This window comes from Channa argus, chromosome 6 (genome assembly GCF_033026475.1).
Source record: "Channa argus isolate prfri chromosome 6, Channa argus male v1.0, whole genome shotgun sequence".
NCBI classification, from domain to species: domain Eukaryota; kingdom Metazoa; phylum Chordata; class Actinopteri; order Anabantiformes; family Channidae; genus Channa; species Channa argus.
The window spans coordinates 26922908-26939638 of NC_090202.1; the positions used below are offsets into that span (position 1 = coordinate 26922908).

Sequence of the window (16731 nt, forward strand, 5' to 3'; positions counted from 1 at the left end):
ATGTTATCAAGTAATTCCCTTCCCAAATTTCATTTTTAAGTAGTTGCATTCAAATTCACTGCTGATACACCTTTTTCTGTTTTCCCAAATAGAAAACTTAAGCTGAGTTGAGGTTTAAATCATACTGGGCTTGTCCCAAGTCTCACTTGTCTACCAGTCCACCAAAGACAGTCTTTACATTTTGTTTTATCTGGTCATATTTGGTCTTTGTAAAAATGGAAATCGTATTGTTCCCTTTTCTCAAATTTAGGGATTCAAAAAATAAAGAGTAAGTAACAAAGAGTATTTAGGCTCCTAAATGTAGGGCGTATGGATTATTGTATGATGTGAGAGAAAATGTGAATCACTTTCCTTATATATAACGTACACATATATCTTCTTCTCTTTACATTTAATATTTATATCACAGTGTGTCTCAAGCTGCAGGAATAGCAAAACATTTAACCTAGACCTTTAACAATGCCAAAAATGTGTGTGTGCCGTGGTAGTAAATCCATTAAGGCCTGCAGAACCCAAAACAGAGCAGAACACACTTCCAAAGATGGGAAAATGTCAGATGTTATTACATAACCACAACCAGGGCTGATCTGATAATTCAATCAATCCCTCTCACCAAAAAAAAAAGAGAGAGCTGAACTCTGCTGCAGGTGTTTCTGGAGGAAAAATCTACAATCTGGTGGTTAACTTCAAAACAGCGCACAGGAATAAGCTATTTAAATAATTGAACTGTGCAATTCTGCACATGGATTTACCTGAAGATTTACACACATGGGTGTTAGTGAACGGGCCCTCAATTTATAATGTAGCTGTGGGAGTGTGTGTGTTTCTTTAGACGGCAGCATCTCAGGCTCAAAGTCTGCTTTAAGTTCAGTACTGAACTTTCTATAGCATAACCATAGTTATTATTATTTCTTTATTTATACAGATTGGTCTTATTGAGACACAAGGTCTCACTTTCAAGAGAGACTTGTTAATCATGATTGTACTAAAACGTTAACCACTTAGTTTTGCTCTTTTGTGCTTAACTATACTACAAAATGCCGCTAATAAGCATTTTAAGCGAAACTCATGCAATATAATCTGTCTGCTTACATGTAGTTTAAATGGGATGAGAAGATACATCACTGGTTAAAGTAAAATCAAATATTACAGGATGGCTTGTTTCTTATGTACTGTACAGAAAACAGCAACGTCTAATTTATGCTGCAGAACTAATAAGCTGCATTAAAGAGTTAGTTTCAAGCTAGTTTTGCCTCCTACTGTTTACAAGGTATAATATTAACTTAAGGTTCAACTTTAAAGACTGCATCACTTTTATTTATTGCCCTGCCCGACACTGTTGTGAAGCATTTTAAAACTAACCCGCAGAGACTAACATGGCATTATAAGGTGGGAAAAATATTCCGGTTGTGTCTTCACACTCAACCATTTGTCCATCAATACAAAGAACTGTTGGTCTTCATCAGTGAATAAAGTATGAAACAAAAATGAAACAGAAAAATGGAAATGTGAACATCCATGAAAACTGGGCAAGCGCCTGTGGAAGAAGGTTGTGTAATACAACAGATAAGGAATCATTTCTAAATGGACTGATTCCAAGGATGAACTTTAAAGGCCGAGCTCTTTATGCAGTTTACGCTCCTGAAACAAGACTCAAACTGCTCTCCTGTATGTCAGCGGCAGACTGTGGATACACTGGGCAGCTCCCAGGTGTATGAATGTTAAGCAGGGCACAGTGTTCAATGTCCCTGTATAAATAAAGATAAAAATGGACGACAAGTTATCAAGTGTTTCTCAGGAGAAACAAAACAGGGAAAGAAATGACTGGTTTTGATTTGTTTCTAAATGACAGCGCAATAGTTTCAGCTCAAAAGAGCTAATGTGCAACACACACACACACACACACACACACACACACACAGCGCCACTGAGGTCTCCTCTTGCAGCTTATGTAACTCCTACGCAGAGCGTTGCCATGGCAACTGGGTGCACCTTTAATTATAATGTCTTGAATCTGGTCAACAAGGCCTGGGTCGCCACGGAAACGGAGCCATTACAACAGCCACCTGTATGAAGGAGCCATTTCCCACACCTCCACAGAGGAAAGAGCTTTGCTGAAGGGCATGAGCGAGATTCAGCGAGATACAATCACTAGAGGAGAGGAAGGCGCCCACAAAACTATTTCTAGATCCAAACCTGTGGCCTCAAAATTATTCTGTTTGTGTATGTTGACGACACCAAAGACTATTCACTGGATAGCATGAAACAGACAACCTGTCAGTTTCTCTTTTATCATCAGTGCTGCTGTATAATTGTGGTTGATAATGATGCTTCGTTCATCCCGTCACACTGCTGCCCAAACGAAATGTCCATATTTTATACTTTGTCTACACAGGATGCGTCTCAGATGACTGATCCGGTTTTCTTTGAATGATCAGGCAGAATTTCAGTGTCTTAAAGGTTTTTTTTTCCTATATACAGCTTGTAACTACGGTGATTAGACACTGAGCCCAAAATGTGGGAAAGCAGATACAAGTGCACAGATGTGGTTAGTAACTCAGTACATTTCGTAGTGCTCCCACTTCACTGGAGTATTTGTAGTATGTTTTAGGCTAAATTTACTCCACTACATTAATTTTATGGTTTTAGTCACTAGTTACTTTTTTCAAATTAAAATTCTCAACACAAAGTCAAATTATCTAGTAAAAGCTTTTCCTTTGCTTTGGTTACAGCTTTGTTCTCCGTACTACTAGCGAATAAACACCTGTCAGTACAAAGAAGGTTCAAATCAGCCCAATCATTACCAGCTGCTGTTGTTCCACACCATCACATCCAATATGGTTAAAAATAAATTGTTCCACTCTTTTTACTTTGTACATATAAGTACATTTTAGAGTATGTACTTTACACTTCAACTTGAGTAACACATTTACTTGCATTGTGGTATTTTCTTTGGCAAATACTTGCCACTTTCCTTGAGATTTGAACATGTACACATCTTCCACTCCTGAATACCTAGACAAAAGCTTTATAAACTTAATGTGAGGACCTTAATCCACCATCATGTACATACTGTAGTTCTGCTGTGGTAAGTGAGAGAGAAAAGCAACTCGTGTCCAATGAACTGAGACTTTCTTCTTTAAACAGAGACCATACACGCATCACCTTGCAGTTCCTCTTTGCATCGTCCTGTTTAATATTTGCTGCACACATTCTGCATCTCTGTTAAACTGAGCTTCTCTTCTTTCCTCACCTCCCTCTCTTGGAGTCACGCAGAGGGCTTGAACAGCCCATTAAGATCCCTGCAGGCCACATGAAAAGCGTTGAACAGAGATGTATATGAATTTTCCCAGCAGCACTCTCTGCTCTGCTGCTCAACACATTTCCCCTTAAAGAGCTAAACTGAATCAGGCTCACAAATAACGGATTATTCGGTTCGGGTTATTTTGCCTTGAACTGCAAATACAGTCATGTGCAAAAGTTACTACCCCATTGTTTAAGTCTATGGGTTCTGTGGGGGTAAAACCATATGAAAAGTCATCTGATCATAAAAGAACTAAGTATCAGGCAAATACAACGTCATACAAACAATAACATAACTTTTTCACTGTGCTACTGTTTATTTAACAATATTTAGGCCAAAAAGAAAAACAAAAGATGGTTGATACTAAGTTCCTCCTCACTGCCTCCAGAGGATTTAAGAGGGGTATTTGCAGCCAGATGCTGCTAATGATCATCCTTTGATGAAATCATCATCAGCAGGTCTGCTGGTCTGGACCATCAAGGTCTGTGATATCACAATGTCAAGAGGGAAAGACTTGAGCAGTGGTCTTAGAGAAGCACATCAATCTGAAAAGGGTTATAAAACCATTGCCAAACAATTTGGAGTTCAATGCTCTACAGTGAGAAAGAAAATTGTGGAAATTGTTCAAGACAATCTTCTCGGGAGTGAACGTCCCAGCACATTTACCCTAAGGTCAGACTGTGCAATGCTCAGAGAAATACAAAAAACACAAGAGCTCCATCTCAGATCGTACAGGCTTCACTGAGCATGTTAAAAGTTAAAGTCCATGTCAGCACAGTCAGAAGACTGAACAAGTACAGTTTGTTTGGAAGGGTTGTCAGGAGAAAGTCTCTTCTGTCTAAAAGAACACGTCTGTCCAACAGCTAAAGCTTGGTCGAAATGTGGTTATGATGCAAAACACATGAGAATGGCTGAAAAATGAAAGACCTTCAGACCTTCAGAGACATGGGCATAAACAGACGCCCTGAGGATGTTTCTGCTAAATACTAAGACCCACTACATTATTATGATTTTTAATATATTTTTTACACAAAAAACATAGAATTAAAGGAGGGAAATAACTTTTGCACATTTACAGAATTTATACATAATTAATACATTAACATCAGTTCCAGACCATAAACACAAGAGTTGTGGTTTGGTTGTCACCTGTACAGGCTTTGCACACATTGGCCATGGACAGTACTGCATGTGATTTCAGATCAGTAATATGCCAGTGATTAAAGTATGTGTGTGTGTGTGTGTGTGTGTGTGTGTGTGTGTGTGTGTGTGTGTGTGTGTTTGCATGCGTGTGTTTGTCCGTGTGTGTGTGTGTGTGTGTGTCGGGAGTCCTCTGCAGTGCTCTTTCTCTGCAGTGGAAGCTGTTACGTAATGGCGAGCAATAAAAAAAGGAGGGGGAACTCCACTGCTACGGACTTCATTCAACACACACACACGCACACACACGACTGCAGCAATGAAATATATGTACACGCTGACTGTCGCTCACACACACTAACAAAAATATCCAAAATTAGACAAGATTTTTCACTACGTACAAAGGCCGACATGTACAATAGATGCATATACACACACTTTCAGTACATGTGTGCATGAATTGCTCTCTCCCCGTTTACGTCACACTCTGACACACACACACACACACACACACACACACACACACACACACAGAAATCATGGTAATCAATCATCACGTACTGCTGTAAATAACCTTTGTGGTCTGGGCTTTTACACAGCACACACTCCTTCCCTGAGAAGCAATAATATTAGCAATAATAACAAAATTTCAAGTTCAACATTATAACTGAATAAGAAGCTGCTGTGCATTTCTTCAGCGATGTTCTACAGTATTTGGCTGAACATAAAGTGCAGAGACTGTCTGGGTGGTTTTTTAAACCCAGCACAGGTCTCCACTCTTTCTCAGGGCCAACAACGACAGACACACACACAGACAAACATTCACACTCATTTACATCTGGCAATTTAGAGTCAGCAACTAAGCTATCACGCATGTCTGGACTGTGGGAGGAAACGCACGCAAGCACGGGGAGAACATGTAAACTCCACACAAAGGCTGCAGCTGGCAAGTGGATTTTAACTGGGAACGTTCTAGCTGTGAGATGGCATCACAAACCACTCCACCACCGTGGTGCTATAATGTTTTACTGCTTCCCACTGCAGAGAATGGTGGAGTATAGCAGAAGGTGGAAAAGAACAGCAGACAGGGAATCTACCAAATCTACCAGAAACTTAAGCTGCATATTGTGGCTTTAAGACATAAAATGAAGTTTTAGAATTTATAATAAAGACACACACAGTCCTTAAACGTCTTTCACTCTAGTTTTCTGTCCTTGTCACTAATGCACCACATCTGTCACTCCTCATCTCTGTGCCACCACAGCAGAAACCAGCCTCACTATCACCTACTCTGCACCGGCAGAGGAAGACACGTACGAGAAACAAAGGCAGGTCATGTAATGCGCTCGGGAGGAAGTGCAGAGAGCCACAGAGAGTAGGGGGAGAACTTCTAGCGTGTAAGAGAAACAAAGCAGAACTCCTGCGTCATCATTTCTGTCCCTGCAGTTGAGTGTTCTTAATGAGGGCTCAGTTGCCATGGCAACAGATGGCAAACTAGCAGAGTTTAGTTCAGAGTCTGTGGAGACACGAGTTTCACCATGAAAGAGATTATGTTTAAGTATTTGAGAATAAAATCTTGAAGGCGTCTGTTAAAGGCTTCCTACATAAAACCCTTGGCACCGATTATGTGGAAGAGCAGTTTGGCTCCTGTAGACACATGCATTAATGCTGCACATTTACTTTAATACACTTTCTGAAACAATGCAGGTCTAAACTGAGTTTTTACTTTCCCATTTTACTAAACCTTTTCTGAAGAGGTAATATAACTACTGCATGTTTGGTTCAGTCATTACCAGACACATCAGCTAATTTATCCTAGAACTGATCCCACTGATCCCTTCATTAACATTTGTACATATTCAGTTTACTAATATCATCTTTGCAACGCAACGTGGGATATTTTAGTGTGTTTGCTGCAGTGATGCCACTGAAAAAGTTAAACAAAATTTGAATTTCTTTCAACATCACAACAAACATAACTAATTGAAGTTGAAAAGCAAAGAAAAACTATTACTATGTGAAAGCTTGATTTGTAGTCAGATGGTCTCACGGTAGTGTCTTTTATTAAATGATACCTTTATGTATATTCATCATTAATAATAATAATATTTATTATAATTAGCTCTGTATTGATAGATTCACCCTTTTTAAAACACATATGTAGATAATGAACTGAAATGTTAAAGAGAATCAACATGTTGGCAAATTAGAAAATTCAGACAGAGACAAAGAGACAAAACATCACAGTGAGGCATAAGTAGTGACAGAAAAGTGTGTGTGTGCGTGTGAGTGTGTGCGAGTGAAGGATTTAAGGAGGATTAAAGCCAAAGACAGACTGTTCACTTCACCGTCCAGACAGACACACAAAAGATGAAGGATATTTCTGGATTTAGTTTGAATTGAACTGTGAAGCTGAAGCCCAACATGGACATTTGTTAGTTGGAACATTTCATCTTTTACTCCTGAAAGGATTTGACTTAAAGATGAGATGAAAGTATACTGGAGATAAAAGAAGCCATTAGATGAGGAGATAAAAGGATGGAAGGTGCAAAGAAAAAGAACAAGGACAAGGAACATGTCATAAAGAGGGAGGGGGAGAGAAAGGAAAAATAAAGTTATACTAGTATATACTGTATAAAAAAAACTGGTCACAGTGTCTGCACTCAAATCTGGAAAATTACGAGAGAAAATATAAAATTACATGATAACGATCAAACTCGTGTTTAAAAAAAACAATTGTTATAATAAAGTTGTACACATAGAAACACAGACAAAAATTTAGTCACTACTACTTTGATACTTCTACCTGCAACACACTACATATACATGTACCTTAAGTTATCAAAATACAATTGTTGAATTGTGTGAATGACCACACTGAACATTTTTATTTGTACTTTTGTCAGATAAAGAAAATTCATACATTACTGATTTGAGCTTTTATTGCATTTCCCCCCCCAAAAATGTAGTTTGTAATAGTAGTTTGTACTTGATCACTACTGATACAGTACAAAAACTTTAAGGCACCAAAATCTGAGTTTTTGAATGATCTGTTAACATAAACATTTGAAACCATCCCTCACACTTGTTCAAGAACTGCTGAATATGCACCGAACCTTTCTGAGTTAAAAGCAGTTAAGCATTGAAATGTGTCCAGGTAAAGAAAAACATAAAACAAATTTTTGATAAAAGTAAATGCGGCTTAAAATTCAATCAGGGTTATAGTTATAAAGAGTATATATGTGAAAATAATGTCGTATCCATAAAATGGGATTTAATAATAAAGACAACAAAGGGCTGGTGTTAAGCTGTGTATTTTTGCTTGGCATTATAAAAACTGCTAATCTCCATCTTATTGTTTTGCTTCATCGTTATGGTTATTATCGACTGTGTCTGTCTGTGGGTGTTTGTGGCTCAGTGGAGCTGAGTGCAGTGGTTACACATGTGAAACACTGAAGAAAGTTGAACAATATGAAACGTTAAGGCCTGAACGCACAGCCGGGCCATCGGGGGCTTAACACCAAGTCACAAGCAGCAGAACAGCCTCCCCACACCACAAATCTTATTCCCTATTAGCCCCAGGATAAAAGGGCAGCTTAGGAAGCAGGCAATCACTAATTACCACTTTTAATTAGAAGGAGGGATCTATTTTACAGGCAGACTGACGGGGGGTGGGAGGAGGGGGAGGTAAGTAGTGACGGCTTAAATCTGTCAGGCCTTTACAGATCATTTACATAACTGACTTACAGAAAGTATTGCAGGAAAAAATCCTTAACTTTTTTTTTTTTTTTGAGTTCCCACATTCTCACATGATTACTTTGCTTTAAAATTACATTTGGGCAGTTTAATGTTATTTCATTTATTTATCAGGGATCATATACATAAACTGTCTCATCCACACACACACCAAAAAGACCAGGTTTCCAGTTTTTGTACAATTTTATTTTTTGATTGTTGTTTGAAATAATCCAAATGACTTATAAACAGATAAATTATGGCTCTGATACACTGAGGAGTGCAGACCTAATTTGACCACCTCATCCTGGACTGAACCAAGTCTGAATCCCCCTTGATGCTGCTTAGAGAACTGCTTCCCGTTTGTTTACTATTACTTTGATACAGTAAAATGATTTTTTGATCAAGGTACTTCATAGTAGAAAACTCCTTCAGTTCAGCAGTACATGCAGTACCAACACTAGCAACAGTTACCTAAAGATGCTGCTCCCACTACTCAAGAGCTGAACTCCCACACTGTGAAACACAAGAACTCCTGTGTGCAGCAAAAGATGAAGGAACTTGAGGCAAAATGTTTAATAAGATAAAGGAGGAAATTCAGAACCCAGTCTTGTAGGAAATGTCCCTGCATTCTGCTGCGTGTGGGCCGAACTCAACAAGCTGTAAACCTGAGATTCGCTCAACATAAAACAGCTATTTCCAATAAGACCATCTGCAATATGTTAATATGTTAATGCAAATCCAATTTAACCAATATAAAAAGTTGCATATTATTTATTTGGACACATTCATGAATTAGCTTCCAGACCTACAAAGCCTGAAGGAGGAGGTTTGGTGACAATTGCAACCAATGTAAAGAACCTAAAAGTGAGATTCTGTGGGGTTTTTAAGTCACGTGCACATATGAACATCGAAAAAACTTTCTTTCTGGCCTCTAAGAGATGTTTTCTATGTGGCAGGAAAAGCCACAATCCTCCATCTGTGCACACATGCATTCAGTGATTTTCTTAGAGGACAAACCACAGGTAAGACGTCCATTTCCTAATTAGTAACTGTAGGTGAAGAAGTTCCAGCCTTTAGGTACATGGTCTTCTCTCTATGCATACTGTCCTTTCATTCCAGCTCGACAAGCACCTCTCAGAAAAATACGAGGGATTCTGTGCTTTGAAACATATTCATTTTTTAAAATATGCCCAATGGTAGTTTCTGATATTTGACTAAAGACACTGTTGCACTGTAGGTTTGGACCCACATCCCTTCCATTACAAGAGCTTTGGGACAAAGATCCATCCATGACAAGTATTAACAGATCAGGGTTCACACGGGCAGCTGAGCTGTGTTTTAGGAACCACTTCAAAAAGTAAATTCATCGTTCACGGTATTAACAACAGTCCTTTCGAACTCCTCTTCACCATTGAAACATCATGTTCATGTACTACTGCCACACAAAGAGGGACCATTATCACTAAATTCAACTTTGCAACAGAAAGTATCTCATTTTGGCCAATATCAGTGGACATCACAGGTCATGCAGTGTGACTTCCTCATCCTCAGTTTGAAGTCGTTCAGTAGACTGTGTGAACCAATCAGGGTTGAGATTCTATGATCACAGAGATGTTGGAGATATTACTTGATACAAGTGGTTGGTACAGTTTCTGTATTAAAGTAGCAGATATATAAAATAAATTCAGAAATGTTGCACATTTGTGTTCGGTTTCTGTCTGCTGTGCCTCTGTTGACCTGCACCTAGAATTGTGTTGTTAAAAATGCTGCATCCACTAATTATCAGGTACTTGAGATTTTTAATCACGTTTTTGAACGACTTAAAAAAAAAAAAAACAACCTAAAACTATCAGGGGTCAACAGCAGCACATTAGTGGAGACGAACACATCAATCACGTTGACAGTGTTTGTTTTAATCTGATGTGAATGGGACTGGACTGGCAGCACCTCATTTAACATACAAATTAGCCTGTGAAATCGTGCTCGTGTGGCACAGCAGCTTCCACAAACCCATTAAATCCTCCTCACATTTTGTCTAATCAAAACACATTTGCGTGGTCAGATGAATAGAACCCATCAAAACAGTTTCATGGAAGTTTAAAGAATTTTTCAAAGGATCATTCACATGATTTTTCACTCCCTCTGAAGTTGTTCAGTATTACTTTTTTGAAATGATGAATGTTGTACATTTCTCTTGCTTTTCAGTCAATTCTGCACCATATTGATCCCAGAGAAACTCAAATGGAAAACCACAGAATAGTCCTTTAATTCCAGTCCAGCTCTGTGCAGGGGGGATTCGGACCAGGACACACAAAAGGCAACAGCTTCAGGCAGATTCTACATGATATTTGTCCACTGACGTGATTCTTTATACTGCAGCCAGTGTAAATCAGTGTCTCACTCAGAGGCACTTCAGCATCGTTATTTACACTGTGACCACGTGGAATTTAGTTACATTTGAGCTGCAAATGTTTAATGATCAGAAAGTGAATCTTTAAGCAGACATCACTCTCCACTTCAAGCTGTTCCAATTCGAGGATTTTATGCTTTTATTATTTTTTATCATTGTAAACTGTATATATAGTGTTGGTTGTGAAAACATTTGCAGCTCTTAAGCATTGACAACACAATTCTCTGCTGCCTCAAATTGTTGCCATCAGACCGGTGCCAAAATAGTCTTTCACCTTTGAACAGTTTAAGGCCAGAGGTACATGAGCACTAAATAAAACAATAAAACTATTGAAATCAAAGTGACAGTTTTGAGTATTTACATTTCAGATGTTCTTTTTTGTCTAACGCTCAGCGGCAGAGTGCACAACCGTGGCTGATGATGGAAACTTTGGCTCTTGCTGGATTTGAACCTGTGACCAGTTGCAGGACGAGGAGGAAAAAAAACAAACTCCTTGTTCCTTTGATTCAGCAGACAAAAAAAAAAAAAAAATACTCCAATTTTAATATCAAAATAAAAACGGGTGAACTCATTTTCTGACATCAATTAAACAATCATAAAAAAACTGTCCGTAAACAAAGGCTGAAACAGATTGTTGTCATGTTTTTTTGCACACAAAATATACACCTCATGTTCAGAGAGTTCCCCCCCAAGCAGAAGTCACCACATTGTACCATCTTAGCATTTATCGGTTTCATTCTTCTGAAAATAGGATTAAGCTATGATCTGTCCTATCGTACACAAGCATCCTTCATGTATCTTCACTACGCGTTTCAGCATTATCACAACTCATTTGTTAGTTTTTTTTCCTTAAACATACTATATAAAAAAGGCCGACATGCACATTCTCTCCCTTACAGTCTCAGTGTCGAGCCTGCAGACGGTGATGTCCCAGAGCCGCAGATGGAAGGAGTTTGGCAGGTGGGTTATGGATTAATATCTGTTGTGGGGATTTGTACATTGCACTTTGAACAACAAGAGAAGCTACTGAGGTTACGGTTTGACAAAATTAGCTTTAAAGGAGAACGTGAGTGGTGTTAAAACAGTCACATAAGGCCACTGTCTTCTATAGGAGACCTAGACCCTTGTTGTTGAGCGGCTCAGGTCGTTTCCAGGAAGTGGAGGGTGACACAACACAGCTTAGATAAGAAAGCATTGAACTAAAAACTGTGAATAAACAAGGTTCAGTGAATCCAAGTTAAAGCTTAATGTCAAACGTGATTAACTTGTAATGCAGAAGCTTTTTAAATATTTGAACCAAGAAGTAAACAGGAGCAAACAGCTCATTAAGGAGCACATGGGTCACATGAGCTGCGATGTGACCAACTCACCTAATCAGCAAGTCAACTCGGGAAGCAAGATAAGAAAAATCTGCACTAATAATAATTAAAGCAGCATGTGTGTATTCGTCATCCATATGAACATTTGCCTCTTTACAACTTCAGCAGTTTGTGATAATTCCAATTTTCACTGGTTTGTGGCTTCGCAGAGTATAACGCAGGTTCACCAGAGCTTGTCTGATGGAAAGAGTTGCTGGCAGCAGGTTTATGGTAAAAGCTAAGAGGCTATAAACCTTAACCAAGCTGCAGAATGTGGTGCAACCCGAGTCTGATTTCCAGCCCTGCAGAAATCTGGTTTAGCCTCTGCTCCACCGGCTTCTGTAGTTCAGTGCAAATCCCTCGTCCAACATTTCTCCAATCTGTCTACAGATGAAGTAACTGCTTATGGCGGTTTCTCTACTCGCTGCTGGAACAACCAGTCAGCTCCACCTAAACAAGTTAAAACGTTCTGATTTTCTGCAGCACTCTCTTCTGTAGTAATCTCCCAACGCTCGAGTTGTAACTTCAGCATTTAGTCGTCTATGTCCAGCTCTTGTTACAGACATGTCTGTACTCACAGAAGCCCCCCGACTCCCACACAGACAGGTCACAAAAGGAAACTGCTGCTCATAGCTACAAACATCAGTAGGACTTTGAATGAGAAACTGGCTTTTTTATGCCAGAACACAATAAAGGCACAATACAGGGAGCAAAAGAAAGTGCTGCTTTCAAAACCCGAATCCCTGGTTCTTGTAGGAAAAACCTCCTGTTTTTGACGTCCAAGCTCAGTCCATCGATGGCTCTGGGTGCGCCAGTGTTTCCGCGTTATAATCAACATGAATATTCTCTAACTCACAGCTCTCACCTGCAGACAAAGTACCAAACTCCTCCATGTCAAAAACTACACAAGTTAACGCTACAATCAGCTTAATTAAAATCCTAACATCCTCCTCCTGATAAACACATGCTCACACACACACACACACACACACACACACACACACACACACACACACACACACACACACACACACACACACACAGGAGAGTGGATTTTTTTTAAAAAGTAATAAAATGAAAATGAACTGAAAGGAAATTAACTGAGAAAGGACAGGAAGCTAAAACACACACACACACACACACACACACTCACACACAGTCTGCAGTAGGATGCTGCTCGACTGTTGTGGTCCAGGGCTTTTAGAGACAAAGTAAAAAATTAAAACAAACATAAAAAAAACAAAAACTCCCATAAGTCTTTGGGCTCTGTTGAAACACACCCTCTCTTCCCTACCAGGTTGTTCATATAGTTCTGATGTCAGCGAGGACATTTCAGTATCCCCCCATCTTCTTGTCTGAGTCCAGTGGAGTGTTGAAGAAGAAGTTGGAGGAAGGAAGTCCTCTTCTTTCACACCGTTAGTGTAACTGTGGGGGAAGGGGTGTGGGGACACTAGGGGGGGAGGAAGTTTACGGTCAAAGGTGGGTTGGAGAAAAGCTGGTTTTGTGATAGCTATCTCCAGAATAAAAAAAATTAAAAGGCTGAAAAGGAGCAGAAGAAGAGAGGAAGGGAGGATTGTAGAAGAAGAGAGAAAGGACAGACGAAACAAGGAGTGCAAAGCTTGCTAGCGGTTGTTCTTGGCAGCTTCCTTGGCAGCCACGATGAGAGGAGTCAGACTGGAGAGAGGCTTTGCCACTTTCAGAAACTGATGCTGAGGAGGGAGGGAAAGCGAAATGAAGGAGAGGGAACAGGTGAGGGAAGAGAGGGGAGGAGAAAAAAAAAGAAATGTGTGAGTTGGCTTGACAAAAACTGAGAAAACATTTTAAATTGATTCTACGTGAATAAATCAAATCCAGTGGCTGCACCTACAGACACACTGCTTAAAACACAAACTTCTGATCAGGCTGTAGTGCGACAAATCACACAAGTACTAAGGTTCAGTTTTCTTTACGAGTTCTTGATTGTACACAAACTTGCACACATACACTAAACCGAGCTAATACAGGAAGTTTAGAACAATTATCTTCTTTTCATGGAAATATGTGAAATTTGTCGACATAGCACCGACACAATCCAAGGCAATAATTCAACATACTAATCAAATCAGGAGGCAGCACATTGACTGCATTGATTGATTGCTATCAAAATGACAAATCGCCTGATAAGTTTCAGTTCTCATCATAATTAGTCATAATCAGAACAAATGCTTCTTCTTTCCAGATCTCCTGCAAGCTTTGTTTTGAGCTAATTATTCCCTTGTTCAATCTTGTCACACCTTTTCACACGTGTTTAAGTTTCACACGTCTAAATCAACACACACACACACGAACCTTTAAACAGTAACTTCAGAGAACAGCGACGCTCTGAGCACCAAACACACCCACAAGGAGCCGTTAAATTGAACCATTTCTGACAGATGTCCTTGTGAAACAGAATAAAGTCAAGCTTCATCTCTGCGTCACTGTACAGTTACACAACGTGATTTGCTGCAGTTACACCTCCACCTACACGTCTCTGCACTTACACAACTGCCTGTCTGAGTGGACAGCTGAGCCTCAAACAAACACTGGGGCTGGATTCAGTTCGTTTCTCAAACCTCTGCTTGAGACACACAGAGCTCACAGTGAGTCAACTGTGAATGAGTGTTGCTGCCAGCACAGTGTCTCCTGCCTTCGGATTTCTGGCTTTGTTCAAAAATAAATTGCATCTTCTATCAAAACTAAAAATGTGAAATATTTCTTCTGTCTGTTCATATTATATCACATTACACTTCCTCCCTGATACATAGTAAGGTTTGTTATACGTAAGCTGTAGTTACTGAGTAAGATGCTAGAATTTGACGTTTGTTTTATAGAAAAACTACACAGCAGCATATGAAATAGTCAAAATTACCGTCTGTTTCCAACAACTAAATACACATTAATGCCATAATAATAATAATTTAGTAGTGTTATATAAAATAATGCATTCAAAGTTAACCTACAGTGCTCTGCTACATTCCACTGCTCTCTGCATGATCCTTTAGTAATAACAAAATTAAAAAAATAAAGTACAAAAACTGGAAACTTTACTAATCAACCAGAAATGCAAATTACAATTCTCTGACTGGTTCAGTGGCTTCGCTCAAAGACCCTCAGAAGTCAACACCTCTGCCTGCTGCCACTGGTCCTCTCTGAGTCCGACCTCATGGGAGGCATCAACAGCTCCTCTCCAAATTAAGATCAGGAACATTTTTTTTAATAGAAAATATATATTTTAAAACTGAAACAATATTGTAGCATTGCTAGCGATTTTATTACTTCTTCCAATTTAGCCCTTTGATTTCCCAAACAAAAGAGGGTATATTTCATTATTTGCAGAAAGGAATAATGTGTGGACTTAACTTTATAAATGATAATTCCTGATTATAAATATTTCCCTAACTGTCAAGCTCACACCTGAGTAACATCTGTTTCCTTCTGTTAGTCACTTGTTTTATCTTTTAGTCTTTTTACTTTATGTACCTTCATTTAAGCAGCTGAATATATTTATAAGCGTGTGGATCCACGGTCGAACAGAAAGGGAAGCACAAGCACTTTGTTACATCAAAAAATACATCAATAAAATAAAAATATAAAAAACATCAATAAGCTAAGAAAACTGTATAAATAACCACTAACACAGAATAAGCATGTTTTTCAAAACTACCCAAATAAAGTTGAAACTATATATTTTAAAGCAAAGACACTAAATAAATCTGCTATTTTGCAAAACTAAAAGGAGGATTAAAAACATCTTGTAGGTATTATACACAGTACACTGTTCAGGCAAAACAGTATCTCTGCCTGTGCAATTTAATTCAATCCAATCCAGCAGCTCTGCCCTTAATTCTACTTTTGGTTATAATTCTCAGTTCTTAGGTTGAAACTGTCAGAAAGGTGATAAATCTACTCTGTTTGTGGGTAGTGGAGTCGTACTGGAGTGCGTTATAAGAACGGGTGTTTCTAATGTTCTGGCTGCCACATTCATTTTAAATAGGGTGGCCAAAACATTAGAACCACCTCAGACACACACACACACACACACACACACACACACTGTACCTGCAGTAGCTCTTTAGCAGACCCTCTCTTTTCCACGTCCATCTCCAGACACCGGTTGAGGAAGTCTCTAAAGATCGTTGACAGTTTCTCTGGGTTCTGCAGCTCTGGTGTCCCATTGGTTGCTATCAGATACAGCGCCTAGCGAACACACACACACACACACACACGTTGCATGTTAGTTTACATCCCATAGAAAACATGCAAACACATGCTGAGTGAGTCAGATTGTTTAGAGTGTGGAAGTCTTTTACTCTGATTCCATTCGGTGGTGGTTTTCAGAACGACACCCAAACATGCGTCTTATTAACAGCTTAATGTACTGTGCATATGATGTCCACGGGACAAAGAGACCCATGTGTCCACTCCTTGCCCCATTTAGTGCAAAATCACTTTAACAGACTGATTATAGCTAGTAACAAGGCTGTAAGACAATCCTGTCACTGGTGAAGTGCAAGCTCTGCTAGAAAAAACTGATTTTCTTTTTTGTTGTCGAAAAAAAGACAAACCCACTTAAAAAAAAAAAAAAACAACTAATTTCAAATTCTTGTGTGTCTACATTTGCTGTCAAACTGTGTTTATGAAATTAAACCTCTTCACATCTTCAGTTTATTTTCCTTTTGTTGTTCCTGTACTGAACCAGCGAATGTCTTGAGAAACTTGTAGAAAAAGGGCAGCATAACAAAACTGTTCACTAATAGACACAA

At 39.0% G+C, this 16731-nt stretch overlaps 1 protein-coding gene across 4 annotated transcripts in view; it reads right to left on the reverse strand.

The window, feature by feature from the left end:
* Positions 1 to 9486: 9486 nt before the first annotated feature.
* pak1 (p21 protein (Cdc42/Rac)-activated kinase 1) overlaps positions 9487 to 16731 on the reverse strand; it is a 59566-nt gene continuing 52321 nt past the window's right edge. For all 4 annotated transcript variants that reach the window (XM_067507061.1, XM_067507058.1, XM_067507060.1 and 1 more), the window contains 2 exons: positions 16028 to 16165; positions 9487 to 13656 (listed from right to left, as the gene is read on the reverse strand). In XM_067507061.1, coding sequence (XP_067363162.1) covers positions 13570 to 13656; positions 16028 to 16165 — 225 coding nt within the window. In that variant the 3' untranslated portion in view covers positions 9487 to 13569. The remainder of the gene's footprint in view (positions 13657 to 16027; positions 16166 to 16731) is intronic.